General features: G+C 37.7%; 1 protein-coding gene across 1 annotated transcript; it reads right to left on the reverse strand.

Moving 5' to 3' along the window:
• Positions 1–1,818: 1,818 nt before the first annotated feature.
• Positions 1,819–10,881, reverse strand: LOC105915971 (von Willebrand factor A domain-containing protein 7). The gene is given in 16 exon segments (XM_036142988.1): positions 1,819–2,295; positions 2,379–2,672; positions 2,772–3,049; positions 3,132–3,224; positions 3,368–3,514; positions 3,619–3,751; positions 3,828–4,034; positions 6,139–6,255; positions 6,332–6,444; positions 6,557–6,726; positions 6,824–7,010; positions 9,254–9,382; positions 9,528–9,621; positions 10,347–10,523; positions 10,525–10,620; positions 10,705–10,881. Coding segments are annotated over 16 exon segments (2,799 nt in total). The 3' UTR covers positions 1,819–1,908.
• Positions 10,882–11,299: the final 418 nt, after the last annotated feature.

Raw genomic sequence — 11,299 nt, forward strand, 5'->3', positions numbered from 1 at the left:
TGATAATGCACTGCATCATGTGGCAAGAGTATGCAGGCAGTCCTTGGAGGTTGAAGGAATTGATTTAAATCCAAAAAGTCCTCAAAACAAACAAAAACCTATGGGACATCACGTTTTAATCCCATGTTCTGCCCTAGTCATACCCTGACAAACCATATTGATTTACTGCAATGACATTTAAGCAAATTTAACTAGCTGCAGAAGTTTTTAGTTTCACTTTCACAGTGACTTTGGATTAAGCCCTTTGTTGGTTGATAATTTTCATCAAATGATGTGGCATCCTTTTGTTTCTAACACATTACCCATTCCAAATCAGTATGGACACCAAGCATGATTTAAAAAAAAAGAAGCTCTTATGTTTTTTCAAAGTGTTCCTTGAATTTCTTTGAGCATCCTATGTATCTGTCTGTATTTCCGTCTATCCATCTGTCTGAATGGTAAATGGCTTGTACCTTTATAGCACTTTATCAAGTCCAGAAGACCTCAACGTGCTTCACACTACATTCAGTCATTCACCCATTCATGCACACACGACAGTTACATTGTAGACACAACTGTTCTGGAGCAGACTGACAGAGGCAAGGCTGCCATACAGCGGTGCCACTTGGCCCTCTGACCACCACCAACAGGCAAAGCCCAGGGACACAATGGCCGAGAGGGTCAGTACCATTAGTTCAGGCTATCTCCTGCGCCACTATTTCCCTACAAGAGAAAGTTGCAACAGTTCAGACAGGCAAACCTTTCAACAAGTTCACTTATATGGAACGACCTCTCTGCTCAGAGCAGTTATTCTGGGTTAGTTAAATCGTTCACCTTTGAGGTGGGAACATACCGGTACTATATATTGCCAAAATTGATGTACTTGCCTTTATAAAAATTAGCTTTTATGAAAACCCATTCTCATTTCATCGGCTGTAATACACAGCTGGCTCAAATTGTGAAGCTATATCAGCAAATCTTCTGTAAATGCTGTCTGCGTGGTTCAGGAATGTATTTTTAGGTGAAATTATATTGGCTCCTTTTCCACGATAAAACTGAGATAAAGTATCTGCTCTGTCTTCTCTAAACCCCAGTCAGTCGAAGCAGATGACCATTCAAAATTAGCCTGGTTCTGATCTTTATTATTAGTATTTTACTGGAAAGAACAGTTTAGAGATTCACCTTTTGGACTAAAGTTAGTGTTATGATGCTAAACAGAATCCAGCAAGACCCTATTATGTCTTCTAAAGTAGTCCGCTACATAATCATATCATCACCAGTGCATTTCTTGTTCCAAACCCTCAGCTGGGTGTTGTGGCTGCATATGTGTGCATAGGTGTCTGGACAGCAACCTTATGACAATAGCAGCAAATTAGCCACTTCTTTCCAAAATGAACAACAACAATTGTTATACAGTAAATATATACAAATATATTTGTATAAATTTATAGGAATTAGCTTACCTGTTGACCTGAGTGTATATATTGAAATCATGGTTAGTATTATGACTATTGTTAATCTCAAAAATATAAATTTGTCAAAAATTGTTATTATGCAGTGGCATAGGTGTCTGGACAGCAACCTTATGACAATAGCAGCAAATTAGCCACTTCTTTCCAAAATGAACAACAACAATTGTTATACAGTAAATATATACAAATATATTTGTATAAATTTATAGGAATTAGCTTACCTGTTGACCTGAGTGTATATATTGAAATCATGGTTAGTATTATGACTATTGTTAATCTCAAAAATATAAATTTGTCATGTTCAAGGAGCTAATCTTTTCAGAAACAGCCAAACCTGTGCAAAATGAAACATTTTATTTAACTAAGCTTCACAAAAGTGTTGTACTATCACCAGCTAATGTTTAGTACATAATTATTTTTTTCCAAAATGTAGAATATTTTATGAAAAATGTAGGGTTCAGAATATCACAGTCTCAGCCTGTAGAGAGAGGTTTAGAAATGTGGAGCCAACAAAAAGTAAAATCAAGTAATCAACTCTTGCAGACCAAGAGGCAGCAGAGTAACTACAGATTTCCACATTGCCAACTTGATCTACAGCCACCAGCTCCACATCAGGGGAGCAGCAGGAAGCTACATAAGACACTAGACTTGCATTCTCGTTGTCAGCTGCCGTGCTGATGTTCAAAGTGCCGCTGCCTTCTCTGAGACGGACGCTGTCCAAACCCGTCCCGTTAACTTCATCGGTGACCTGGACAGAGAGCTCCCACATGGACTGCTTGCAGTTTTCAGAGCATTTGGACTTCAGGCTAAGCAGCTTACACACTGGTGGGGTGAAGTCAGTTACCTGTGGTATGGTGACATCAAAATAAATTAATATTTATCCTTAAATATGTTTTAAAATGTATAGAAATCAAAATAATGCATTACAGGTGGAAGGATGGTTAAATGTAGCACAGCATAGTTGGTGTCTGCACCTCCTGGAGCCACAGCCTCAATGGTCAGAGTGATAACAGTACCGGATGGGGTGTTGGCAGGAGCTGTGATGGTCACTGTAGCATTAGCACTACCTCCAGCATCCAGTGACAAACTGGATGGGAACGATGAAGTAAAGCCTTGGTCATTGGTAGCTTGGATGGTGACGCGTCCACCTTCACCCGTTGTCATCACAGTGAAAGGTACTGATTTTGATGTTCCTGGCTCCAAGACCATATCTAAATCATCCTAAAGATTAATGTTAAGACACATTTAAGACACAAGTATAGCAAAACTAATCTATGTTAAAAATACAAATGCTTTAGTTTTTTACTGGCATTTGCTTACAACAGAAACCGTGAGAACTGAGGCTCTAAGGCTGGTGGTGGACTGCCTTTGGAAAATCCCTGAAGACCCTCTGGAGATACCGTTGTTGTTTTGCCCCTTCACAAGTACAACAAACTCAACTGATGGGATCCTGTCAAAGCGAACAAAATATTCCCCTCCACCCTGGGGCTCCACGGTGCCGTTAACCTGACCTGAACCGGACGATTCAACCAAAGTGACTTCTGTAACTGCGGCGACGTCGCTCCCAATCAGTGTCACCAACAGACTGGCATTGCTACCTTCAAAGAGAAGAAAAGTAAGTCATGTGCGCCAACATTATTGAGAGTTTTCCAGCATATTAGAAAATGTTGCTTCCACTACCAGCTGTGGGACGATTGTCAATTACATCAAACCCTCCAAATGGGCCATCTGACTCCTCAATGAAGTCAAAGAGGAAGTCGATGGAGCTCTCTCCTGCAATTGCAGAAAATATAATGAAACAAAGCTGACCCAAGTATAGCTTACAATCAGAACACACTGCTTTTACAGTTTTTAAGTACATCTGTAATCATTGTTTACTTTGAGTAACATTTATTAGTCGAAGTTATTGGTCTCACCTACAACCTTCAGACTGTAGGGATTTTTTGACTCTATTCTTAATTTCCACACTCCCACAAGTGTCAGTAGCTTCACAGTTTGGAGGTTTCCAACCATCTTGGATGAAATGATTGAATATCCTGTTCTCTCATTATTGTGAACCACACCTAAATGAAGTAAAGCATAAATATATATGGAAACATTTAAACCATCCGTGACATTCATTTATTGAGCAACTGCTTAGGAGCTACATATTGAAAAGTACACTGACCTGAAGGATCAATGACCATAAAATCAACATTCCTTCCAGTAATATAAATTGTCAAGTTTCTCACAGACTCATCAGCTGAAAAGGTCCAAATTTCAGCTTTTCCAGGGTTCCTGACTGCTTGCAGAATAGTTACCTGAAATGTTGAATGTGGCTGGGCAGGTGAATTTTGAAACATAAAAAGCTATCTAATTAAAAAACTGTTTTCATACCAGAGAGGAGCTGGTGGATTCAGTAAGAATGTCAATGGCTTCAAGCAGCTGACTCTTAGAGACTTCAACAGCCTGACCTCCTGAAGTTTGAGCCAAGTCTCTGTACAGCTGGCCATCATATTTGACCATCTGATGGTTTTGTTGTTGGTTGCCGTCTGCGTGACTTTGATGACGGACCCCATATACATTAGTTTTCATAAAGTTCACCTAAAACAAGACGAAGCTCCAACTGAGTTGAAACAAACCACAGTAAATCTCTTCACCAGAGAGGAAAATATAACATACATCATCATCCTGGAGCTTCCTTGGACCCTCATCTTTTGACTTGTTATCAGTATAAATAGTTCAGTTACTAATACTTTATAAATTAAACGGTGTGCGCAGAGTTGCACAGTCGCGGGGAATAGCCGTTTGCACGGTCCTTCAGTATTTAAAACAAGGATGTGTGTGTGTGTGTGTGTGTGTGTGTGTGTGTGTGTGTGTGTGTGTGTTGGCATGTTAAGCTATAGTAGTGTGGACCCCCTTCTTGACAGACAATCAACACTGTGGGGACATTTTGCATTGTGAGGATATTTGTTCACAACTTTGAGAGTGAAAACGTTTACTTAACAAGATCTTCAAGGTAAAATCTACCCATAATTGGCCCCATGGCTCCCTCAAGTGAGTTAAATATGAAACCCAACAGTTTGAAATTCCAATGTTTCTTTTCTGTTTGTCTTGGGTTTCTGTAAAACCTGGTTCTAACCCAGATATGTATCTTCTAAATTTTATTTTTTTCTCAGGGCTGAAATGACATGATAGTTCCCAAGTTTGCTGTGATTGGCCATTGTTATCTGACAGCTGTTCTTTAATTGATGTTGCAGATTAATGTAAGGTTTAGAAAGGGTAATTATTTTTTTTAATTATTCTTAGGAAATGATCAGAGTAACCCATCTGTCTCAGGCTTTTATACAAGATGGTTATGGAGGCTTCTAAATCTGATTGGTTGTAGCTGATTTTATGAAAAGAGATTCATTGAGATTTTACAATACCTTTAAAATGTGTGTTTAAGATGATAACTGGGTTTGGTAGTAAAGCATGGGTGTAAGTTGGTTTAAAATATACTTTTGTCTACATTATCTTCCAATTACCCTCTGGTTCTAGAAATACACAGGTATAAAACCTATTTTTAGGGGAATTAATGTAAATTATTAAAATCCATCAGAGCTCTTTTTTTCTTTGTAACCCATAGGGTCTATTTTTAGTTTAGATCTCCTTCCACAGCCATGCCAATGATTGCCAAATCTATGTGCCTTTAAGGTGAGGCGAGGCATGGTCTGTTACAACTCTTTTATTGTGTCTTGAGGATATTAAAGCTTGGATTGCCCTACATTTCTTACATTTTAATGATAATAAGACTGAGGTTGTTGTGTTTGGTTCTAGTGGAAGATGTCAGAGCCCACCGGTTGATTTTGACTCCCTGTATGTTAAGCAATGTATGTTAGGCCCCCAGTAACAGAGAGAGAGAGAGAGAGAGAGAGAGAAAGAGAGAGAGAGAGAGAGAGAGAGAGAGAGAGAGAGAGAGAATGTAAATGAATTGAATTTTTTATTTTTTTGTTTATTTTTTAAAACATCACCTTTGTAAATGAGATCTTGGATCTCAATGACAACCTGTATAAATAAGGATTAACAAATATATACTTTATAAAATCAGTGGCTTTGGAAAACCAAAGCTACTGACGCAAACGGAAAAGCCTTTGGAAAACCAATAAAAATACAGGACATCATCTACATGAAAAAACTAAATTGCTATGCAGTCTTTCATCTACATGAAAAACTAAATTGCTATTCAGTCTTTCTGCAACTCCTGCCCACCCTATTTTCAGCAAATACACAAGTGTGTCACACCTGACATTAGGGATCTGGAAAAAGAAAAGGGAATCCTTGCTCGGAGAACAATGGAATGATTACTTTTTAGTATTTGCCTTAAAGAATTGAGTGGAGAGCCATATAGCCCAGAAAATACTGCCAGGTTACTGGAACTTATCCCAGAAAGAATCATGTAAAGACAGGGAAAATGCTGAACAGCTTACATTGGCAACACATGGCAAATGCAGGAACACACAAATGAATAATGAATTAACATGTATGATTTTAGTTCTGTTTGAAGAAATTGGAGCACTCTGAGAAAATTACAGATCAAGTAAGATGAAGTTAGAAACATACAAGAACCATTAGTCTTTCAGGCAACAAGACTAACCATTATTTTGTTTTTCTTTTTACATTGATAATTTATTACTAGAATGAATATTGTTGATGCATAATTACTCACCACAGACTTTGTGTGCTCTATGAGTGCAATCAATGGGTTTCTCAGGTGTCTGTCTTTGGCCGGAGCATCCGTAAAAACAAATATCTCAGAATTAGGAGGCGCACCAGTTAAAGCTAGCTGCATGAAGAAACAGATTAATGCTTAATTATTCGCTTTTCTTCTAATATCAATTTTGTCGCATCAAAAACAGCACCTGAAGTCCAGAGAGACTTAATTCTGGAGGATCTCCACCTCCACTTGCTCTTAGTGAGTTGATGTAAGTCTTAAAGACTTCTGGGTCTGTTGTCCGTACCAGTGGCCCAAAACCTGCAAATGTGATGGGAAAACAAATATATTTAATGTGTTTCCTTCTCTCATAACGCTTTAACTAAAACAAAGATATAGAGAGTTAAAAAGTGCAGAATCATTAAGACTGTACCTGGATCACTGAAAGGAACCAGAACATAGACAGATGGCTCATCCTGTGTTCCCAGTTTGCTGTCTATTATAGAGGCTGTAACAGTCTTCACTGCAGCAATGTCATCCCCCATGCTTCCTGTTGTGTCAACCACAAAACAAAGGGGTTTGCCCTTGAAGAGTCCCATCATCCTGAGGAATGAGTAACAAAGACAGAAATACCTTAATTTAACTCATTATATAAACTATGAAATTATAAAATTTAAGTGAGAAATACTAAATTCAGTACTCAAGGAATTCTCTATCCCCAGCTGCACCTCGAACATCCTGTAGCAGCTGACTGGTTGCTGCTATTGCCATATTTGCTGCTTGTCGGTGGAGGTGTCCATGGCTGGACGTCAGGGTGTCTTTGTTGATTCCACCTTTGGGTTCCATCATACTCGTACTATCAGGGAAACCTCCATGGCTACATTTCCCTGTTTGTCATCACAGTAAGAACAAAGTCAGTTTTAACCATTTTTGACTCATATAATCACTGTTAGAAATCTACTATTTAGTTCTTCTAAATGGCACAGACCTGGGTTCACATAACAAAGCAAAGGGCACCATAATGAAAAAATATATATTTCTAAAGTTTTGAGAAGAATGTTGCTATGGCAGCTGGAAACACCTGTCCTCTGCTGTTTGAATTGTCATGTGATGTCAGATGTTGTCATGACAAAGCAAAACATGTTTTATAAACTAGGAAACTATGATGAACATTGTGCAGAAATCAGTATCTTCCACCAGGTTTAATCAGTCAGTTTACAACACAGTTAGCCCAAAAGTTACAAATGGGGAGATTTGATATAGGAGATGTTGAACAAGAATGCAGTAAAGTTGGCTGGTGGGATTGTCAGATTAATATTTTAAAGCCAATTTAGTATGAATTGTTTGTCTTAAGCTGAGGCCCCAATATCACCCCATCTATGTTGTCATTAAAAGCTTTATACAGGCTAAAACATCTTTAATCTGTCCAACACATGGTGATATTGAACATAATAAACTTAGTGGAAGACACTTACTGATTTTGCACATCTTGTGAGGTCAAACAACAAATACATTTTTCATGAGGCAAAAATATTTTTTTATTTATCTAGTTGGATCTTGATGAACAACAACAGTAATGTTTGCAGAAATTCAAACACAGCATGTCAGCACAGGCATATTGGAAGGGTGATGATTAAGGCTTTTTTGAAGACCTCAGAGAACGTTGCCTTTATGACAAAGTAATCGAAAAACAAATGTGAATCCATCTGTCCAACAACTAAGTCTTGAGCAAAATTGGTAAGAAAGCAAACAAAATAAATAAATAAAATGATCTCAAATGGCTGAAATGTAATGAAATGTTGGCCATTGTTGTGAGTTTACGAGGTCTGTAGAGAAACAAATGCCATAAAAACCCAATGACGTAAATTCCTGTTGTGAAGAATAGTGGATCAAAAAATAAAGAAACCTCCACAAGGAAAGGCAAAACTTAAATCGTCAGACAGAACATAACTATCATGTTATTGCTGCCAAATATCCTGACTTTTACTGTTTAATGATTATGATTTGTGTGCGTGTGTTTTTTGTCTAGGTTAGAATAAAGTAAGTTTGAAACCTGGTAAAAAATATAGAATTATTTACACTTTTTGCGCTGTTACAGCCATTCTACGTTACTAGTATTTTGTGTGATAAACAAACACAAAGTAGTGCAAGTGGAAGGACTATTCTATTGTTTTTAAAGACTTTGCAACAGAATATCTGAAAGGTTTAATCTGCAGTTTTTGTTCAGTCACTCTGACTTATTGCTTTGTAGTACTACTTTTTAAAAGTAATTACACCTGCAGGTCTTTTGGGGATATGCCTCCACCAGCTTTGCACACATAAACGGAGATTTTGCATATAGGCCAATGCACTTTCACATGACTCTTTGTGGCTTTCTGTCAACAGCAGCTTTCTTCTTGCAATATCAAGGCCTAATTTTGGGATTCAACAACTAATAGTTATGTCAAGAGATTCTCCCAAATGAACTGTGGATCTCTGCAGCTCCTCCAGAGTTACCATTGGCCTCTTGACTGCGTCTATGGTTAATAAACCATAAACACAGTTTATCTGGATGAACTCCATGTCTTCACTATCCCTATGAAATGTGCAAAACTTGGGATATTGTTTTATAACCTAACCCTGCTTAAACCTCTCCACAGCTTTATTCCTGACCATCTGCGACTTTAATATACTTTTGAGGCATTCACAGAACAGCTGTATTAACATTGAGACTAAATTACACATAGGAAGACGTTATTTTCTGATCAGATGACTTATAAAGATATTTGGTTGCACTGGGCATAATTTTGAGTTATCAGAGTAAAGGGGGTTGATTACAAATGCATACTATAAAGTTTTCTTTATTTGTAGAAATGTTATACGTATGACTTCACAGTTATGCTCTGCTTTTGTTGCTCTCTCACATCAAAGTTTATGGTGGACCTCTTCATGTGAAGTGCATGAGGTGTGGATATTTTTAAAAGGTACTGTAATATGTCTGGGTTCAGAAATCCATAGGGTGTACTTTATTGCTCCCGTTAAAGTAACTGTCTTCAGTGAATATGCCCACCATGGCGAAGTCAGAGAACTGGCAAAAACACCAGTTTCTAAAGCCACAAAGTGAAATATTAATATAAATGACAATCTTTACCTGAGGGTTTGGAAAAAGGATTCACACTGAAATATCCTGAAGTAAGTATCTTGTTCTCAAGAATGTCCTTCAAAATGTTGTTCCTGCAGTCATCTCCATTGCAGGTGCGGCAGGTTGCTTTAGCTTTAGCTGCAAATTCACATCAGATCAGAGTATACACATTTGTTCATCGCAGGCACAGAAATCCATGCAAAACAAAACTTCTGCCTTTTGCTTAAGTTGACTTACCAAACACAGCTCCCCTTAAACTCAGTTCACACTTTAATTTCTTTACCTGCTATGTTTCCAACACGGGCGTTCGCTCTGATCAAATTGCTGTTTGGAAATCTGTTGCCTATTTCCACCCAGTTACTGTGACTGTAGAAATCCTTCATTTTTAAAGAAAAGAAAGACAAAATTGCAGCTTTTACTTGCTGTGTTGCACTGCAACTGTATTATACCTATTTGAAAATTGTAACTTATTTTGTGATGCTTCTTCCACAAGTGGGCAGTAAAGACCAAATGTAGCTGCAATAGAAGGTGGTAGATATAAGGAGGTGGAAAAGTCCTGTAGTATTTAACTTAAGTAAAAAGTGCTATTCCTGATTTAGCATAAATCTTTTTTGCTCATTTCTGTTAGACTGAGACCTTATAAACATTGATAAAGTGCAGTGACAAAATAAAACATGACCACAAACATTATTTAACAATTTAGAGAGTAAAAAAATACTCCTGAACTTAATTCCTGAACTTTTATCAGATCAACAAAATATCTTAAATGAAACACAAGCACACTGTAAGGAAATTTTTTTAGGCAACATCTATATGCAGATCTGCATTTAAATAATAAGAAAACACTTTCATTTAGCTATCATACAGCAGTTCTTGATTTGCATCATTTTCTTTGCATTTTATCATGGCCTTTTCTCTCACTTGTGAATTTGATTGAAAGTAGACACAACAATACTTAAAATAAAATATTGTCAAGAAAAAGTGTAACCAATGTAATTTTCTATAATTCCAACTACAAACTTGTCCACTTGTCAATATAATTTGCTTTCCTTCTGCCTATGCTAATTAGCAGATAGACAGGTTTACAAGTAGGCAGAAGTACCTGTAATGTGTGGAGAAGTCTTCCCAGACTCGATGTTGCTGAAACAAAGTTCTGCTTATTATTGGAAGCTTTTACGATTGATAAACCATCTGTGATGAGCTTCTTTCCTTCGTTCAGCTTCTCATTATCACAGTGACGGCGTGCACTCAGGGGATATTTAATGTCCGTTTGCCAGTTTCTTCGTCTTAATCCGCTGGATGGTTTTGATGAAACTTTTGGAGGATTTTGATGCTCCGCAGACAGCAGCAACAGCTGAAGGGGTAAAAGGCTGAGGCTGCACAGACAGGGTCTTTTATTAAAACAGTTATTACAGAAGAGGGGATAAAAACATATTTGATGTAATTAATTTAATTCTTACAAGAGAAGGGAAGTCCCTGCCCTCAGACAGAGCTAGGCTACGGCACACCTGAACCGTGACGTTTAGGATGGCTCTTTCTGTGATAACTTGGTGACTGAGAGATTCTCCATTAAATATACCAAAACTGTGAACTCCAGTCTGCACAAGCAGAAAACACAGCACGGCCAACCCAGACATCACTGCAAAAACTGCGGGGAAACAGAAGTTGGACAAGTTTGACACCTTCACCGGGAGCTAAATAACTTTTTAAGCATACCTACTTCTTGGGTGACTACACGTACAGTAATCCAGCAATTAAATCCAGCTTTAAGGTTACTTTATTTATACCCGTAGGTTGATTTGTCTGTCAGGGTTTTAAGACACATACATACCCTGGTACACTATGCAAAAACATAACCAAAACCATTTGCATCAAGGAATGTTCAAAGTGCTAGCAGGACACATAAGAGGACCCGGCTTAAAATGGAAAGATTGCCTATAAAGTAAATAAAAGAACTGATAAAATAAATAAAAGGACTGACAACATTTCTTTAAAAGAAATATGATAGTCCAATAAAATCTATGACATCTAATAAAATCAGCCTGTTCATTTCAA

This window comes from Fundulus heteroclitus, chromosome 11 (assembly GCF_011125445.2).
Source record: "Fundulus heteroclitus isolate FHET01 chromosome 11, MU-UCD_Fhet_4.1, whole genome shotgun sequence".
NCBI lineage: Eukaryota > Metazoa > Chordata > Actinopteri > Cyprinodontiformes > Fundulidae > Fundulus > Fundulus heteroclitus.